Genomic DNA, 20,577 nt, shown 5'->3' with positions numbered 1-20,577 from the left:
GCTCGGTCGCCGCCTCGGACGACCATGAACCCAATCGTTTCTCGTTGTCCTTGGGAACAGCCTCCCCTGCCACCCTTGGACCGCACCTCGCTCCCGCAGCTCATCTCTATTGGCGGCGCCGTTCCGACGGCTCCCCCTCCTTATCGGCGTCTCCTCCAGACAACGGCACTACTGTGATGTGGGGATGGTCAGCAACATAACATGGATTGGAGCTTCATCGATGTAGGCGCGTGAGAAACAAGGAGGGGGCAGTGGGAAGAAGGCGATTCATGGTAGAGCACTCGCCTGATTATTTATAGAAAGGAGTGGACGTGTTTTGAGGGAGATCGGGATCTGATGGCGTTGGATTGGTGTGATCGTTTTTGCAATCTGCCACACGGTTGCCATATACATATTTCGTATAAATAAATCTATTGCACCAATGAACCTTGTTGAAACAAATCTACATCTCCTTTCCTTCCTATAAAACCCAAACAAAACAAAATAACTCCAACCAACTAAAGATGAAAAAAGACTTGCATGCAATAAAAATAAAATTAAAGTATTTATCGGAAATATAAATGAGGCGTATTGACTAGTCGTAGACTAGTAAAGAAAGAGCATTAAGGTGCAGGATGGGGCGTGTGCTTGTTAAAAGCAGGACAAGTGTGGGTTCAATTCAATCAGAAGAGTGCCCGGCGTGTAGTGGAGAAAGACATGAAAAATAAGGAGGACCTCAATTAGAAGCATGACACTCAAGATCCCCACCGAAAAATCCAGCTGAACTCTGATGAATTCCAACTATACTGGTTGCAGGAATGGATGGAAAACAATTTTCAACACCAGAAGTCCCATGTGTATAGGGGGGTTGGATTGAGACACACGTCCCCCGTGCCGCTCCCGCGAGCGGCCCTGGCGGAACCCTAGATCGCCGCCGCTGCTCCCCTTTCTTGCCTTCCTTCTCCCTCGCTGTCGTCAGGGGACACCGCCGGGCAAAGCCCGCGCGTGCGTCGGCGGCGGCGGGGCTCCCTCCCTCCTCGCGAGGCTCCTGGGCGGCGCGGGACGGCCGGCCCTCGCGGCGGCACTTGGCTCGGCGGCAGGTCGGGCCACCGGCGGATCTGCGGGGCTCTCCTTTGGTGGCGCTGCGGAGATGGCGGCGGCGAGGCGCGGGCTCCTCCTCCTCCTGATCTGATGGCGCCACAGTGGTGCCGGCGCTCGGACATGCGGCGGGGTCCGCGAGGATGATCGGCCCGCGACATCTTCCTCCCCGATCTGATGGCTCCACGGTGGCGCCAGTCCTCAGGCGGCGGTTGGCTTCGGCAAGCGGTGGCGGGCGCTGGGCTCTCGGCGGCGCTCCAGTGTGTGCAGGCGGCGGCGGCGGCCCCTGTTCGCTGTCGGCGGCTCCGTCTCTGACCCGGACTGCGCGGGGGATGGCGGCGGCCCGGCGTGGCCGGCGATCTGGATGCGGTGGTGTCAGCGGCTCGCTGATCTGCCGGTACTCCAGGGTCTGTCTGGTGGTGCTGGTGGTGACGGCGGCCCGTGCACGAGAGTTGGATCCCTTGGAAACTGATCTGGGTGAAAACTTGCATTCGGCTTCTGCTAAGGCCGGCGGTGGCGGCGCTATCTGCGTCGTTCCCTTCTTGAAGGCATCGCCGCGGAGAAGTTCAAGGCCACTCTCTGCTACCTCCGGGGGAAATCCTAAATCGGATGATCGGATGACGGCGGCGCTCTGGTGTCGTTCCTCCCTTGGGGGCGTCATTCTTGGAGGTACACACGTGATCGAGGGACCAGAGGACAGATTCTGTGGTGGAGCGGTGCTTCATCCTACACACTGATGGCGACGGATCTTGACGGCGTGGCGCAGTGTAGATTCGAAGTTCGCTGTGGGAGGATGGACTCGTGCAGGAGGACGACGCTGTCGGGCGTCGTGGTGGCGTCGATGGCAGAAAGACCTGGCACGATACATGCAACAGCACAGCTCTGAAGATGGATTGGTGGCAGGTGGCTGCGGCGACCTCATACCCGGCAGGCGTCCTTATATCTAGCCATGGGCCGGGCCAGGCCGGGGCTGAAAAAGCCCACGGCAGAAAACTGAGGCCCAGGCCCTACCATCGAGCCTACTTTTCAAGCCCAAGCCCGGCCATCTGGTAAAAAGCCCTGAAAAGCCCTTAGGGCTTAGGGCCATGGGCCGGGCCTCTTTCTTAAAATGCCAATATGCCAAGCCCAAGCCCGTCCAGGGCCTGCTGATGGGCTCAAAACTCAGGCCCAAGCCCGGCCCACAGGCAAGCCCATTGGGCCTAGGCCCTTGATTTTAGGGCCGGGCCTGGGTGGGCCGATAGGGCCGGGCCTGAGATGGCCAGGACTAGGCGTCCTGGTTGAGGAGTGTGTCGGACTGATAGGTGCCCCATACCCGGCAGGCGTTCTGGTTGGGACCTCAGGTCTTAGATGTTTAGGTTTGGCTGCGATGTCTGTTTGGTATTGGCTGGATAGGTGTAGCGACAGTTGTTGCTTAGACAGTGGCTTTGGTCTTGCTGTTATATGGCTTTGTAAGATCTTATAAGAATAATTAATAAAGTGGCCGTATGCATCACCCAGATGCAGAGACCGGGGGTCATCCTCTTTTTCTATAAAAAAACAAACATCAGCTAATTGTATCAAAGGAAGCTGGATATATATAAATTAAGCATGCATACCACAGAGAAAGAGAGTACGACCACAATCCAGGCTTCAGGGTAACAACTAGCATAGTCGATCTATCGAATTAACCCTACACTAGCCACTACACTAGATTAACACACAGCATAATACATACTCTACATTAATTATTCAGTCATCCTCATGAGCAGATGCTAGCTCAACTGATTAATCGCCTACTGCTGCCCTGCTCCTCGCGCTGGTGCCACGCAGACGACGTCTCGGACCGTTGCAGAGGGCTTTGACGGCCGTTCCTGGGTTCACGATATTTCTGGCGCCATGGGTTCAAAATATAGTGTGTATAACTTTTCTGAAAAGTCAAACCTTTTAAGTTTTGTTAAATTTGTAGAGAAATATTTCAAAATCCATAATATCAAATCAGTATGATTAGATTCACCATGAAATGAATTTCATACTTTTTTGCTTAATATTGTGAAAGTCAATATTTTTTGCTCTGAACTTGGTTAAAGTAAAAGAAATTTGACTTTCCAAAAAACTAATACCCCTGATATTTTGGAATTGATGGAGTGGTCTCTGTATAATTTGGTAAACGACACATATTTATGTGGGGAAATTTCTGAGTTGGTGGCTACGTATACTATATTGGTGCTACAGTATCACATGGTGGCACTTTTTTTTCTAGACGGTGGGAGGGTGCACGGCATTGATGTGTTTTTATAGGCCGTCTGCTGCTGATTTATTTAAAAAATTGTTGGCCCAGTCAAAATCATATACCAAATCCAAAATTGAATTCCTCAATTGCATGAAAGAGTTTCAAAATTAGGGAACATAGGGAATTAAAAGAATTAAATGGGAGAGCTCCTTAATAAATTATTGACCAGGTGAAAATCGGGTGACTCAATTCTAAATTGAACGCCTCAATTAATTGCGAGGTCTTAAAATTACGAAGCATAGTGTATAGTATAAAGGAATTGAATGAGAAAGCTTTGAGAATTTTTTGACCCGGTCAAAGTTGGATAACCTAATTCTAATTGAAGACCTCAATTGAATGTGGATTTTTTAAAACTAGGGAGCATAGTTTTATAGAGGATAGATAGATATTAGGTCTCTATAAGCCTACTATTTAGCTACCACTTGCACACAATTTGAGTGAACAATTAGCACCAACATACTATATTCTTACAAGACTGCTATACATACGATACATTTTGTCCAATTATTGTATGACACCAGGAATCAAATTGACCATACTTAAAAAAGACAAAACACATCCTTGCAATTGCCACATCATACTGATTTTGGACACTTCACATTGCATATGAATTGGTTTTTCTTTAAATTGTTTGATTCTTTGTATATCTCTTTGGGAAAAGTTTACGTCCGGCAGGCCGGCCGAACACTCGGCCGGTCGAGTGCGAGTTGCACGATCCAATGGATCAAACGACGTCTGACAACCCACATGGCCAGTCGCTACTGCAGCTTCCTGGCCCACCACTGCTTCCCATCCCTCTCAATGTTCTTATTCGTCTGCTCATCCACTCATCCACTACTTTCTGACGCGTGGAGTACTCAGGGGCTGATGCAATCCGGGGAAGCTATGGTCGTCCATCTCCCCCCCCCCCCCCCCACCCCCTCTCGGTGAGGTTGGACATTTTGCAACCGGCGAGGTTGGAGGTGGTGGCCAATGGCGCCTGAATTTGCTGCAACCAGGATCCATATTTTTGAGTGATTTTTTTGCTGCAACCAGTCCAAAAATTTGCTACCATCATTTTGCTTTTTGCTACCACCATTGGCAGTCCGTCTATTGATTGTTTTTGCTTAATTAGATCCATCTTTTTTCTGGAACTACTCAAACATTTTGTTACCATGGTCTTTGATTTGTGCTACTGCCGTCTTAGTTTTTGCTCTCACCATGTTTTTGATTTTTTTTGCTGCATCCATCTTATTTTGCTGGAACCTCTCCAAGTTTTACTACAACTGTGTTTGAATTTTGCTACAGCCGTCTTCGTTTTTGCTACTCCCCCATTTGTGATATTTTTGCTGGATCAATCTTTTTTGCTAGAACCATAGAGAGAGAGAGAGAGAGAGAGAGAGAGAGAGGAGGCTGTGAATGGCGTGGAGGGAGCTGCAAACAATACAAAAAAGCTACAACCAGCATACATCCTAGGAAGTTTCAATCGAAGGCGACGGAATTGGGGACCGGCCACCACGTAACCGTGAAAGCTGGCACCGTCGACGGAAAAAGCTTCAACTGTTTTATGAAAAAGCTTCAACCATGAAAAGCATCAATGGGCGTGAAAAAAAGCTGCAATCGACGGCATGGCGGTGCGGCGAGGACGGCGACCGGCGGCGAGCTGGTGGTGATTCAAGGCAGGCCTCAAAGCCTCCATGGCGGGTGTGTAGGACGAACAGCTGGATGCGCTTATTGTTGAGAAAAAAAAAGATGAAAAGGCTAATCTGACGATTGACAAAAAGACAAATAGACGCACCAGATGCAATCGACCGAACCGTTGCGCCCGCGCCTATCAGTCGCCTATCTCTTTTGCACTTGGATGTCATTAATTAGCAGGTACAACCTCCACAAGACAGTAACACAAGTACATTGTGCATTTTTCCTACCGTTGCGCCCGCGCCTATCAGTCGCCTATCTCTTTTGCACTTGGATGTCATTAATTAGCAGGTACAACCTCCACAAGACAGTAACACAAGTACATTGTGCATTTTTCCTACGTGATGGATCAGCCATTATGTTTGTTACAATCTCATTCATCACCTTCTTTATCTTTGTTGTGGATCAGATGTGGGCTCCAGAGGTCTACAAGGTTTAGCTTGACCCTTATTACGTGAAAAAAAGGTTTAGCTTGACCCTTATAATCTACTTGAAAATCATTTTAAAGAAAAAGAAAAACACTTTTGCTTCGGTAGACCCCCTAAACACGTTTAGGTCTAAGATCTTTCTATACCCCTTCATAATAAAGGGTGTGATGGTCATTTCACCCGCGCCCATACGCGACCTGCGTACATATACACGCCCCTTTTTTCCTCGCGGCGCCTTTTTTTTTCTCGCGTTGCTGTTTTTTCACTTTCTTTTTAAAAGCAGAAAAGGTGCAGGTAATATGACTTGAACTCAAGACATCTTGGTTTGAAGATAACCGCACTAACCAACTAGGACATCCTAATGCTTGTTAATTAACTTCTTTTTCTGTTTTCTTCTACTTCAGTTCGTGACTGGGCCGGCCCATTCTTGAATCTATCATTTCATCATTATTTCTTTTATTGTATTTTTTTCTACTTTTTGTTTTCTTTTTCAGAAAAGGTTCACACTTATAAAATTTAGTTCAAAATTTACAAATGTCAGCGTTTTAAATTTTTGTTCATAAAGTGCAAATATTTGCATTTTAAAAATAATGTACAGATATGTCAAAAAATTCTTCATTTAAATAGAAAAATGCTTACATAAATATAACTAAATTTTTGAACATCTATTAAATACAAAAGTTGTTCGTTTGTTGTTTGATTAAACAAACGATTTCATATATTACTCATTTTAAAATCTGTTTTAAAATTTGAAGTATTTTTGGAAAACGAAAAATGTTATTTTTTAAAATATTTTTATAAATTATAAAAAATATGGATTTTTAAAAAAATGTTTCCATTTTACAATTTTTCTTAATAAATTTTTGTGTTTACATATTTTTGGTATATTTTTAAAAAAGTATGTGGTTTGCAATTTGTGTACAACATCAATATTTTGGAATTTATTAACAATTTTGAAAAAAATAATCACGTTTATAAAAATTTCATACACAATTTAAAATTACAAAATTGTTGACATATTTCAAGAAATAATTTGGATATAAAAAGATGTTCATGTTGATTGATATTGACAAAAATTACAAATAAGAAAAGTCTTGCCCCACGGGCACACCTGAACCCCCACCTTTGAACATGATGTGCTTCTTGACATGCATGAAATGACATCAAGTTTTACCAACATGTGGGCATGCTCATGGCAGGTCTTCATGAAAAATCTGAAGGAACTCGGACACCGAACACACGTTGCGTCACGTTCGGCTAGTGTTTTTGGATTTTCTCACCGGAAAAATTCTAGGAAATGCATAAAATGCCATAACTCAATGAAATTTATCATGGATGCTTCGCATGGCGAGGCTAGTGTGTGAGAAAATTTGGGTCCTTTTTATTGATGTGAAAGAAAATGCATCTAGAATTGCCCTACCAGATTACCTGAACCACCACCTTTGAACATGGTGTGCTACTTGCCATGCATGAAATGACACCAAATTTGCCAGCATGTGGGCATGCTCACGGAAGGACTCCATGCAATATTTAAAGGAATTCGGACACCCAATGCATATTGCGTCACGTTCGGCTTTTGTTTTTAGGCTTTTTCACCGGGAAAAGACTAGAAAATTCAAAAAATGTTAGAACTCAATGAAACTTATCATGTATGCTAGGAATGGTGATGCTAGCGCAAGGAAAAAAATTGGATCTATTTTATTGTTGTGGAAAAAAAGCGCATCTAGATTTACCCTACCAGCCTACCCGAACCACCACCTCTGATCAGGTGTGCTTCTTGCCATGCATGAAATGGCACCAAATTTTTTCAGCATGTGGGCATGCTCATGGCAGACCTCTGTGAAAATTTTGAAGGAATTCGGACACCAAACGCACGTTGCGTCATGTTCGGCTAGTGTTTTAGGGTATTTTCACGGGGAAAACCCTAGGAAATGCATACAATGTCAGAACTCAATGGAACTTATCATGTATGCTAGGCATGGTGATGTTAGTGCGAAGAAAAAAATTGGGTCTATTTTATTGTTATGAAAAAAATGTGCATCTAGACTTGTCCTACCGGCCTACCCGAACCACCACCTCTGAACATGGTGTGCTTCTTGCCATGCATGAAATGACACCGAAATTTGCCAGCACGTGGTCATTCTCATGGCAGACCTCCATAGAAAATTTTAAGCAATTCGGACACCTATCCCAAGTTGCGTCACATTCGGCTAGTGTTTTAGAGGTTTTTCAGCTGGAAAACTATAGAAAATGCATTAAATGTTAGAGCTCAATGAAATTTATCATGGATGCTTTTAATGGTCATGCTAGTGCGTGGAAAAAAAACTGGGTCCATTTTATTCATGTGAAAAAGTGCATCCAGATTTGCCATACCGGTCAACTCGAACCACCACCTTTGAACATGGTGTGCTTAGTGGCATGCATGAAATGGTACCAAATTTTGCCAGCATGTGGCCATAATTATGGCAGGCCTCCATGCAAAATTTGGAATAATTCGGACACTGAACGCACGTTGCGTGATGTTCGGCTAGTGTTTTTTGGTTTTTTCACCGAAAAACCCTAGAAAATGTATAAAATGTCAGGAATCAATGAAATTGTTGTCATGGATGCTTGTCATAATGATGCTAGTGTGCGGAAAATTTTGGGTGAATTATATTGATGTGAGCATTTTTTGAAAAAGAACAAAATATGAAAAAGAAAAAGAAAAAAAATGAAAAAAGAATGAAAAATTGAACAATAAACCGGTCGCTGATTGATATATTTTAATTATTATTTTTCTATTTAATAGCTGTTCAAAACTTTTAGAAGTGTTCGATTTTTTAACTGAGCATGTTTCTATTTAAAAGAACAATAAACGAAGATTTTTGTTTAATCAAACAATGAACAAACAATTTTTCTATTTAATAGATGTTTGGAAATTTAATTATATTGACGTCAGATTTTTTCTATTTAAATGAATAATTTTTTAACATATATGTACATTTTCTTAAATGCAAATATTTGTACTTTATGAACAGAATTTTAAAAATCGAACATTTTTGGAATTTTTGAGATTTTTTATATGTGTGAGCATTTCTTGAAAAAGGAAAAAATGAAAATGAAAAAGAAAAAGAAGCGTAAAAGAAATAGTGATAAACGGGCTGGTTCAACACAATGGGCCAGCCCAGCCGCAAACCTTAGTAGAGTAAAATAGGAAAAAGAAGTAAATAGGCACAAGCCTTAGGGTGTCCTAGAAGTCTTGAGTTCGATTCACGTTGCTTGCGTTATTTTTTCAAGTTTAATAAAAAGTAGATACAATGCCTCATACGTGTGACATATGCGTATGAGTATACGGTTTGATGAAATGACCGTCCTTATACGGTTTGTGGAGGGGGCCCTCAAAGAAAAAAGTGATGATGATTAATGGCATGCCTCCATCAAACATATTGGCATCTAATTCTTGCCACCTGATAAGAAAACATCCGGTAAGCTGGGCCAGACGAGCTAGTAAAGGCATGCAATTAGAATGTTTACATATTTCCTCTCAAACAGCGAGCATACACATGTAATCTAACATGCGTGCTTTGTGTACTAGTAGTTAACACCCATACCACTCTAATGATCGATGGCTCATCCAACATTTTGATCAGCTAACTAGTGTGGCACAACACTGTGACTGGATAGTTTATTTTTTATTTATTTATTTTACCCTCAGATGTCGTTAGCAGATACAACCTTAACTTTGAATTACATTTCCTATTTTTACTATGTAAAAGATCATCAATTATGTTTTTATAATCCATTCATGAGCTTATATATCTTTGTCGAAAATGGGAAGTGTTCCTGCAAAAAAAGAGAAGTGGGGCTCTAAAGATCTATGCGGTTTAGCTCGACTCTTTTCATCTACTCAAAAAGCGTGTCAAAAAAGGAAAGAAGATAATGACGATTGAGGACATGCATGACTCCACCGATACAAAGTGATAAGACATCACATGCTACCCAACAACTCAAGTTTTCAAGGTATTGTCTTAAGTGTGCTAAATTTCCCCCCTCTTCACAACTTTGCCTAATTTCTATACAAGGACAACAAACTTTATCCATTCTCTATTGCTTTTCTTCTTTCACTTTAACAATTTGCCAGAGAAGAGATCAGCTCCTCTGCATGAATACGCTTTGTCTAATGGAACAATATTCAGATGCTTTCACGCGATCCGAGTCTACATGGATATCTAGTTGCTTTAACAAAGTGAGATGGGCATCGTTTTTGACTATTATGAACACATGGAAAATCAATCTTGAACATGTTAAAATCCAACACAACGAACAAAGATCCTACTGAACTAACCCCTCACACGCTCACGTATCAAAAGTTCGTACCTCTAAACGGTTGTTGCTATGACCGATAAAATATATATGTTTAGCACAAAGGTTGAGGGTATGTACGGCATAACGAGATGGATTGCATTATTACGACTGAACTAACTCCTCATTTCATTAAGATGGAGCTCAATCGCAAGCATGACACTCCCAAGTCATAGATCAACTCCTCACCAAAAATCCAGCTGAACCTGATGGATTACATTGTTATACCCGACTGTTGCAGGAATGAATGGAAACCAATTTTCAACACAAACAACATGATTAAGTCATAATCCATATAAACTACAGTACCAAATTCACCAACATCAATTAATTGTAGCCAAGGAAGCTGGATATATATAAGCATGCATATATATAACTCATGTCTGATCATACCACAGAGAAAGACGACCACAATTGATCCATGCTCCAGGGTACAGAAATGTAGTACGTACCAACGAGCATAATATGCATACTCTACATTAATTATTCATTAGAACTACCTACTCATCACTTCATCAGTCAGTCATCAGTTCATCACAGCACCTACTAGTAGCAGATGCTCTCCATCTAGCTGAACTATCGGCAAGTGCTTGCCCTGTTTCTCAGTTCTACTCCTCACCTCCCAGGAGGAGGGCCAGGAAGCTGATGGGGATGAAGAAGATGCCCAGAATACAGCACATCCCGATGTAGAGGTCTCCTGGGCGGGCGACGAGGAAGAGCCAGCCTGCGGTGGCGTACAAGCAGTGGCCGATGACGGCTACCGCAAGCGCGAGGCAGGTGAGGACGCGGCGGACCCAGCGACGGCGGCACCGGAAACGCAGCGCCAGCACCGCCCCGGGCGCGAGGCAGGTGAGGACGCAGGACAGCACCCCGAACCAGAGGGCGTTCACCGCGGCCTCCTCCGCGTCCGTCTCACAAGGCAGAAAGGAAAACAGTGGCAGGGGAGGGGAAATTCTCTCAATTCAGAACGCAAGGCAGAAAGGAGAAGGGTAGTGGAACACAGGGGAATCACTACTGGTCGTTACCTGCCAACAGGGGACGTGGAAGTGGTCCAGTGCGTGCGCGTGGGCGATTGAGTAGCCCACGGCCAAGGAGAACGCGGTGAGCCCGGCGGTGAAGAGCGCCCACGCGCGGACGAGAGGCGAGATTCTGGGCCGAACCCATGGTCCACGCCGTAGGATCGCCCAGCCTTGTTGCATGTGGATGCGTGTACCATTTGAATTCAAAAAGAACCGATTAAGGCCTAATCAGCCCAAGGCCTCATTAGTCTCTCTGATTGCAACCGATTAGCCTGCACACCCCTAGGCCTCCAGAGGCTATTTTTTCTTTCCTTCGTAATGATGGATGGCACACCTATCCAAACACTTTAGCACATGGGCCAATGCCCGATGAATAAAAAAAGCAATCCTCTGCTCATTCATCTGTGATACTGTTCATCTTCCAGGCTGCTACTTATTGCGGATGAGGAGCCCATTTTGCCCCACAACCCCTTTGCTCGCAGCATGAGAGCTCCATCCATGGCCGCGAAGAAGACACCTCTGTAGACCGACAGCACATGGCCGTTGCTCTAACTCCTGCCAGCATGGATGCGCTCTCTAACAGGTATTTACCCCGTTCAGTAGCCATCATAAAGATGCCGTCTCATGTTTGATTTGCACACTTAGTTTTTTCCCCCCTGAAAAAATGATTCAAACACCTGCGACCCCCTCCTTGCAGATCAAACAAAGGCGGCACCGAGCTATCAGCTTGTTCTAATCCTGGCTGTGGTGTTGTTGACTCAATCACAACGAATCTAGAGTTTTCAGAACTGCAATCTGGAAGATCGGCACCGAAGCGGAAAAGGTAGTACATTTTGATTTATTTTTCTACTGCGATTGTTTAACTATTGTTAGAAGTTTCTTTTCTGTGCTGTACGATGGTGATAACGGCATAATATATGAACTGGCAAGTGTCGTTTTGTTGTTAAGTAGTTCATTAGTGTGAACCATCAGCAAACTCCAGGTGTTGTGTGTAGATACCAGCTAGTTCTTTTTCATGGGTACTATCTTTAGACTGTATTTTGCCGCCGTCAAACTTCATAAATTTCTTGGGTACATCAGGATGTTCTTGGCAAAAACTTATTTGTTCACTAAAAATACAGGTTTAGCAGAGTTTTTTAAGCATAATATGCCAAAAAAACATGTTAAAATAATATTTTTAGCAGAGTCTTTTTTAAGTGCACGGTGCAAGAAGGTCATGTTTTTAATACTCCAAGGTTGTTTTGTTTCTCTACATTTTTGCTGGATGAATACGTTATTGTAAACTACTCTTTAACTCTTTTGCCGCAACTTGTAGTAAGCGGGAAGCGTTTGAAGGACTGGACTACAGAATTGCCCCTTCAGTAAAAAGTCCGTTCCAAAAGTGTGTGGAACGCGCTGCTTTTAGGGGCGATGCAGATGTTTTTGTTCCAAGTGTTGGAACAATTTTTGATTCAAAGGATGAAGCTTATGATTTCTACAACATGTTCTCTTGGGAGTGTGGCTTTGGTATTCGCTATGGAAAGAGTAGCACTAATAGCAAAAAATACAGAACAATGCAGGACATCGTTTGCCAGTGCACGGTATGCATCATTTTAAACTTAATTGTTTGTATGGTCTCGGTCGGTTTAGTGGTTCATACTACTTTTTTTCTGCCTATGACTCTGTGTCGTTACCATTAACACAGGGCAAAGAAGAAAGGCCAAACACAACAACATGCCGCACTGGTTGTGAAGCTCGTATAAGACTACATCGAACTGACGACCATGGATGGTATGTGACCGTTTTCATTAACAAGCACAATCACCCACTATCTGTGAAGTGTGGTGAGAAAAAACAGTGGAAATCACATAGCGTCATAAGTCCTTTAGCAAAGGATTTTATTCGTAACCTCAGGGAGAACAACATCAGATTTGATCAGATATACAACATATTAGGGTCAGGTCTTGGATCTTCTTTAGGCGTGCCTTTTAGAAAGCAGACACTGAGAACACTGTGTGCAAGCATAGCTCATGATTCTATCGCCGATGATATGGCCAAAACCACTAGTATACTTCAGGATATGAGTGCCAAAGATCCGGACTTCAAAGTTTGCGTGCAAGTAGACGGTGAAAGCAGGGTGAAAACAGTAATATGGTGTAATGGTAAAAATCGTCTAGATTATGCACATTTTGGTGAGGTGGTTACTTTCGATACCACTTACAGGACCAACCTGTATAACATGCCATTTGGGCTTTTTGTTGGTGTCAATAACCATTTCCAGTCTATTATTTTTGGTGGCGTCCTCATGGTTGATGAAAAGACTCCTACATTTGAGTGGGCATTCAGAAATTTTATTGACTTGATGGATGGGAAACATCCTACTACTATATTGACAGGTCAGATTATAAAAGTTGTCTTCATACATTGTCGTAGGTTATCAGGTTATACATATGCTATTATATGTTCGCCTTAGTTTGATCACTTTTCTTTTGTACTCCTACAGATCAATGCAAAGCTATGCAAAATGCTTTACGAACTACAATGCCCCACACCCGTCACAGATGGTGCAGATGGCATGTGTTAAAGGTGTTGAAAGAGAAAATTGGACATGTGTACAGCAAACATTCTGTCTTCAAGAAGGAATTCCACGCGATAGTAAATGAAGAGATGGATGTAGAATCATTTGAGCGGAGGTGGCATCAATTGATTAAAAAATACAAGCTTCAAGGGAACAAGTACCTTCGCAGGATTTTCAAATGGAGGGACATGTGGGCAATGCCATACTTCATGGGCACTTTCTGTGCCGGAATGACCAGCACGCAACGGAGCGAGAGTGCGAATCATCTCTTGAAAAAGTTCATCAGCAGATCATCCCCAATGCACTTGTTTGTTAAGCAGTACAACAAATTGCTTGAATCCAGGAGCCAGGCAGAGGACGAGGCAAACTATGTCAGCAAGCAGGTATAAAAGATCATGCATGTATTTTTTTTCGTATAGCATGATTAATAATCAAGCTACTATCTGATGTCATTTTATTTTATCTCACGCATTTATATACTTATTCTACTGAATAACAGACACGCAGACGGCTTGTAATTGGCGCTACTATCGAGATAGATGCAGCGGCTGTGTACGCGAAGGCCTTGTACGAAAAATTTTCACACGAACTTTTTAGATCTGGCTCTTTTGATGCACGCCGTTCCAAGCCTGGTCATGTCTACAAGGTCAAGTTGTCGCCGCAACTAGCCTTAACTGATTATGACAAAAAAATATTCACTGTCAAAGTGGAGGACGGTTGGGATCTTGTCACATGTGATTGTGGATTTTTTGATCATGTCGGATTGCTGTGCTGCCATTCATTAAAGGTCCTATGTCATGCGTCTCAATCTCATTTATACAGCACTATAGTAATGATTGCACATCTGACTCACAAATTTATTTTTTTAGGTCTTAGTTCAGAACAATATTGGCAAGATTCCATCAAGGAATGTAGTCAAACGATGGACTTTATGGGCAAGGGAATCAAGGCCGCTGCACCTGGCAAATGAGGGTGAATTGGGGGAGCTGTCTTCTCAAATTACGTATAGAAGAAATGTTCTGTATGTGGCTGCTATGGACCTTATCAAGGAGGCAGAGTCCGGGTCTGAGTCATTCCAAACGGCGTTCGCAGCTATATGCGAGGCAAAAGAACAAATTGCAAGTAAGAAGGCTTCAGATATGCTTATTGATACTATCGCCGAACAAGCAAATCCTGTCCGGCATACCATAACTGATGTTGGGTCAGAAACCCAACTGTTTCCTCCACAACGTGTGCTGTCTAAAGGACGTAATCGTGCATGGAGATGATAAAAGCTGTCTTGAACACTTTTATTTCCTCTTGTGACATTGGGTTCCTATACTGCTTCTCTAGTATTTTTTGTGCAGCCTTGAGGCTATGACCATCCTTCTTCTCCATGCCTAAACGCTTCCTAATCAAATAAACTATGCCCTGCTTGCCATCAGAAATCTTTTCTAGGACCCTCCTTCCTGAACATGGGATGCCGAAAACGTTTTTCACATCTTTAGGACTCATTTTGTACTGCCTACTTTCATCTATAATTATCATACGTCTAATCTCAATAATTTTGCTCAGTAACCACACTGAAAACTTCAAGTTCAATTTGTTCAGCAAGGGAAATTTTAGTAAACCTTCAAACCCCATTTCGGTAACAATTTTCCTTTTGAAATCATCAAAGGAGGATATGACCTTGAATACGAGTTTGGTGGAGCACCTGGATGTCGGACAGCTGCCATCGCTGCGTTCAAACTCCTCATCTGACAATTCTGGTATATCCATGATTTGTTCAATACAAGTCCACAATCATATCAACAAAAATCAGAGATATATAAGTGTGGTTATTCATTTGTTCTCGAGTTTATTTATAGAGCAAAAACATATTATTCTGGATACACAGAGTTTATTTATAAAGCAAAAAAAGGTTTTATTCTTAGTACTTCTCGGCCCATAATGTCGGACATTTTCGGCCCATTTCTCCCATAATTTACAAGTGTATACCGTCATGTATATTTTCACTAGCCCAACTACTCGAGCCTCTTCTTCGTCGCCCAACTACACTCGTATCCATGTACACAAAATAGAATGAAGAATACTGATAGAACAGCATGAGCTACAGCTAGCTAGAACCGGCAAGAACAGAGAAAGAATAACACCCATAATTTTGGACATTTTCGGCCCATTTCTCCCATAATTTCTAAGTGGATACCGTCATGTATATTTTCACTAGCCCAACTACTCGAGCCTCTTCTTCGTCGCCCAACTAAACTCGTATCCATGTACACAAAACAGAATGAATAATACACATAGAACATCATGAGCTCCATCTAACTAGAACCGGCAAGAACAGAGAAAGAACAACACCCATAATTTCGGACATTTTTGACCCATTTCTCTCATAATTTCTAAATGGATACCCTCTTGTATATTTTCACTAGCCCAACTACTCCAGCCTCTTCTTCGTCGCCCAACTACAGTCGTATCCATGTACACGAAACAGAATGAAGAATACAGATAGAACAGCATGAGCTCGATCTAACTAGAACCGGCAAGAATAGAGAAAGAACAACATGAGCAAGTTGTTTTAGGTACATACCAAGGTCCGTCGCTGTATTAGACAAGTCCCAGCCTGGCGAGGCAGCACTGTCCCGATGGCCGCAAACACAAACACACTGTCACACTCCTTTGTTGAGAAGAACTATGTGAGAGACCTTGTGAGCCTTGGAGCATTGTTTTGGGTACCGCTCGAAATTTCGCGATCCCGAGCGGTTACCGCGTTTACCGCTACCCCACGGAAAACACTCATACCAAGCAAAAAAATTCGAGTTTTTTTGAAATTTGAATTCAAACGATCACTCTGCTGTTAAATAAGCAGCATCTCTCATGTAGCAACAGCGCTCACACTGGCATAGTGGCAAAGGCTTGCTTTGTGGAGCTGCATGTCGCGGGTTTGAGTCTTACTTTCCACACTTTTTCTTTCTTTTTTAGAATGCAAAAGTAAAAAACTAACAGAGTTGAAAAATTCTGGAGCCGCAGGAGTCGAACTCGAAATCTCTGACCAAGCGGCATCGGTGGCATAGTGGCAAAGGCTTGCTTTGTGGAGCTGCATGTTGCGGGTTCGAGTCTTACCTTCCACACTTTTTCTTTCTTTTTTAGAATGCGAAAGTAAAAAACTAACAGAGTTGAAAAATTCTGGAGCCGCAGGAGTCGAACTCGAAATCTCTGACCAAGCGGCATCGGTGGCATAGTGGCAAAGGCTTGCTTTGTGGAGCTGCATGTCGCGGGTTCGAGTCTTACCTTCCACACTTTTTCTTTCTTTTTTAGAATGCGAAAGTAAAAAACTAACAGAGTTGAAAAATTCTGGAGCCGCAGGAGTCGAACTCGAAATCTCTGACCAAGCGGCATCGGTGGCATAGTGGCAAAGGCTTGCTTTGTGGAGCTGCATGTCGCGGGTTCGAGTCTTACCTTCCACACTTTTTCTTTTTTTTTTAGAATGCGAAAGTAAAAAACTAACAGAGTTGAAAAATTCTGGAGCCGTAGGAGTCGAACTCGAAATCTCTGACCAAGCGGCATCGGTGGGTGCGTGTGTTGAGCCACTACGCTAGGAGAAAGACTGTGATATCATAGAGTTAAAAGTTTATCTATATCAACTTTGAAATATTTGAATTCAAAATTTGATTTTGAATTTCGTCCGAATTTTTTCCGGTATTTCGTGGTTACCGTGGGAACCGTGAATTTCGGTGCCCCTCGAGAAAAAAGGCTCGCTTGGGATCCAAAACCTTGCCCTGGAGTGGATAAATGGTAGGAGGAGGAGGAGGTCTGGGTGAGGAAGATCCTTGCATCGGATACCTTAGCCTACTCAATGCTTCTCTTGGGGAGAGAGTCGTCACGCATATCAAGCAAATAAACAAGTAGTGAACAGTTGCTCATGCATGAGGACGGCATTGCCATGCCCGATGCATTCTGACTATTGTATTGCCTAGTGTATAAAAAATTGAGTAGGCCTGCTTAGCAATTCATAGCTCATGACATAGACTAAACAACTCGCGCCATGCATGACCACACCCGCCAACTCCCTCCAACAGCTCTAGCCATGCATTGTTTAACATACTAACTCTTCCCGCCACGAATTGTTTACTCAACCATGCACAGATCCATAGAAACAGTGTTCAGGGATCAACGTCTCCGAGCATAGGTCCGGCTGGACCATGGTCCTGCCCAACATTTTCGTTGATTCTCTCAATACCTGCATCAGAGGGTAACAACACCGTGTCACTCACATAGTTGCAAGATTACATTATATTATTTCACCTTCAGAGACATCAGGCTGATAGCATACTATCAATAATCTACCATAATGGCTAAGAAACATTCTTGTAAAGTTACTGAAAGTCGAAAGGAGGGCAATTTGCAAAACTCTTTCTTTTACTTTTTAGAACATATAAGCATCAACGAAGACACTTCCACCGCTAATGAACAGCCAGATGTTTCAGAATTCATATAGCTGAATGCTTGGATGGCTCATGGCTCATAGACATGGGAAAGCAGAGTAGTTTTTCCCTGCTGCTCTATGAGGGAATATCAAATCAAATAGCCCAAGTAGTAAATAGAAATAATGACTGGTTTTAAGTTTTTTTGTGTGTATCTAAAGACTATGATTAGCATTAGAGGGAACATTTATTTATTCACAGACAGAAAAGGAAAATTATCACATACATGCCAATTTGGACATTCAAGTTAGAGGGAAGCACTACCTGAAAATCGTCCATCCGTTTCTTTAACTTCTTTTTCACTGCTCTGTACAGATCAATCAGTAAGCACAGTGAATAAGTAATAATTCATTTTCGCAAAAAAGGAGAAGCTAATTCATGCAGGCAAGATACTGGAAACACAAATCGACAGTAAATTTAATTTACCCAGTAGTCTGTTCCCTTAATTGATCTACCACAGAGCCCTTCCCGCATCCAGGTTTCTCCGTGTTAGATAAGTTCTGTGACATAGCATAGGGGCAAAGAGAAAACCATAAGCAGCATATCCGTCTTTTAGTTTATGCAGATGCGGATACAGCTAGGAAAGAAGAATAACATACATCTTTTTCCAGTTCATCAATTTTTGTTTTTGCCATACGAGCAATTTTCATCACTGCATCAATATCTTTCTCCATTTGCTTCTTAATTGCTACAAAAATGTATTGTTGTGCGTGACTATAAGTAAAGCAAAATTTTCAACTCATTAAGATAAGATTTGGAGCTGTAACCTTTCATGGCGCTTGCTTTTGTAACTGCTTTTGATTCCTCATTTGCAGGCTGCAAGCAAAGGCACACAGATTCCATTATTACTATGAGAATCAGTATTTGAGCACAATAACATCAGAAGAAGCAGAAGCAGAAATAAGGAAATTAGAATGGGTTGGACCTGGAGCTTAGTCAATAGACTCGTCAGCTTAGCTACTAGGCTCTCAATTCCTTCAACCTGCGTGTGTATGAAAGCAACATCACATGTCATTAATCTGAACTAGTGCAAAACTGGACAAATAACATCAGAGACTAGCAAGGTTCAAAATATCATATATTGGGTTTGTATCGGTTTGGCTTGAACATATCGGATGTCGGATATCGGGTGATATATCGGACGATATGTAGATATATAGGAGAAAATATATTTGGATTTGTTTTTCAATATTCTGGTTCAAAAATGTATTTTTAGTAAAACAAAATGTATGGCGTCAATGCTCCAGCAAATTTAAATTCCTAGTTTGTGAATTTGTTAAGTAAGAAAATATTCTAGACAGATTCTCAAAATCGTCACTCTAATATTAAAAACAATATGTTATATATATATATATATATATATATATATATATATGTTTCTACAAAACATTATGCATTTCTTTGATAATAAGATGGAGGTGTACATACTTTATCTATTTTCACTATTTTATGATAAATAGTGTTCATCGAGGTACCGGTCTATATCAGTGGTCATATCGGGTCAGATATCGGCCAAATCGATCGATATTTCGGTCAATATCGGATGATATTTGTGAAAAATGATATGTTATGTTTAATCGGTAAATCCCCAAAACTGATAATCAGCCTACATATTTGTCGTATTGGCCCAGAATTAAAAGCTTGGAGACTACTAGAGAGTTTCGCGTGCACCTTCTTGAAGAAGCCTTTTAAATTATCAGAGGCGTTGGGCTGATGCATCCCCATTTCAACATCCCCCCCATCTCTTGAGGAATCCCATCGGGGAAGCTCAAAGGAATCCTGCAAAATCGGAGTGTTTAGAGAACATGTAATGCACAGCAGCACCTGCACGAAGGCTTGCTTGATTGCTATGAATTCGATCTGACATTATTACCAATTGTGCATTTGTGCTGCTACTTTCATCATCAGCAAAAACCTACCAAACCAATAGGACAGGATCGTGCAGAAATAAAGCATTGACATTATTATAACTGGTCCCAAGAGAGTATTACTAAAGCTTATGTGGTGCTAGCAGAGGAGATAAACTGCGAAAAAAACAGTATTTGAGCTGTCACTTTGAAAACCAAAACACGACGGAGACCATGTATGTAATGCCAAAGTTTAAATGCCAAAAGAACATTCTGAAGTTAATTTGAGAGTTCAAATAAGTAATGTGACCAGCATTATGTGTTGTTTTCAACCTAACAAACAAAAAGTGAATGAAATTTTGAGACTCGAGTGCTTGCTAAACATAAAGCTGGATAAAATCAGAATAAGCGTCGGTCCTTCCATGCACAGACATCCCAAAAGGAAGGACAGATAATTCCTGCTAGTTGGAGCTAAGCAGATCTGAGCAAGTAAGCCGATTCCTGGCGAACGGTTCCTTGAGGAATTTGAAGCTCATGCGCTTGGCGTCGGCGAAGCAATTGAGCAGCGTGAAGAGATGAAAGGAGGAACATGAGGGAGGGTTCAGAGGGGATGGAGAGGGAACTTACGGTCAGCAGGTTGTTCATGGCAGCGGAGCGGGCGGGAGGAAGAGACGGACGGCGCCGCGCTCGGCGAGGGTTTAGCTTTCCTTTCCTTTCATTTACTTTTCTTTCCTTGCCGCGTGCAAAGAATAGGACACGTCCTATTCCACATCTTGAGCGTGGAATAGTTGAGGAAAGGTCTATGGCTCCCTCGCATGGGCTGGCCACGTCATGTGCTTTTTTATTCTTGAAAAATATATTTTCTTTAATGAATGTTTGACACGACAAAATAAAAA

General features: G+C 42.5%; 2 protein-coding genes across 2 annotated transcripts; one reads left to right on the top strand and one right to left on the bottom strand.

Moving 5' to 3' along the window:
* Window positions 1-10,134: 10,134 nt before the first annotated feature.
* Window positions 10,135-10,991, bottom strand: LOC147967876 (uncharacterized). The gene is made up of 2 exons (XM_087523294.1): window positions 10,818-10,991; window positions 10,135-10,748 (listed from the first exon to the last, which is right to left on the bottom strand). Exons 1-2 carry the CDS (start codon window positions 10,989-10,991, stop codon window positions 10,401-10,403), a joined length of 522 nt encoding a protein of 173 aa, XP_087379420.1. The 3' UTR covers window positions 10,135-10,400.
* Window positions 10,992-11,182: 191 nt separating this feature from the next.
* On the top strand, window positions 11,183-14,688 carry LOC125555560 (protein FAR1-RELATED SEQUENCE 5). Its single transcript, XM_048718469.2, has 7 exons — window positions 11,183-11,394; window positions 11,509-11,634; window positions 12,127-12,391; window positions 12,496-13,186; window positions 13,294-13,751; window positions 13,868-14,155; window positions 14,238-14,688. Exons 1-7 carry the CDS (start codon window positions 11,348-11,350, stop codon window positions 14,634-14,636), a joined length of 2,274 nt encoding a protein of 757 aa, XP_048574426.1. The 5' UTR covers window positions 11,183-11,347; the 3' UTR covers window positions 14,637-14,688.
* Window positions 14,689-20,577: the final 5,889 nt, after the last annotated feature.

Source organism: Triticum urartu, chromosome 5A, assembly GCF_056163025.1.
Source record: "Triticum urartu cultivar PI428250 chromosome 5A, HENAU_Tu73, whole genome shotgun sequence".
In the NCBI taxonomy this organism is placed as follows: Eukaryota; Viridiplantae; Streptophyta; class Magnoliopsida; order Poales; family Poaceae; genus Triticum; species Triticum urartu.
Note: the sequence above shows the minus strand (reverse complement) of the source record. Positions and strands in the feature narration are given on the sequence as shown.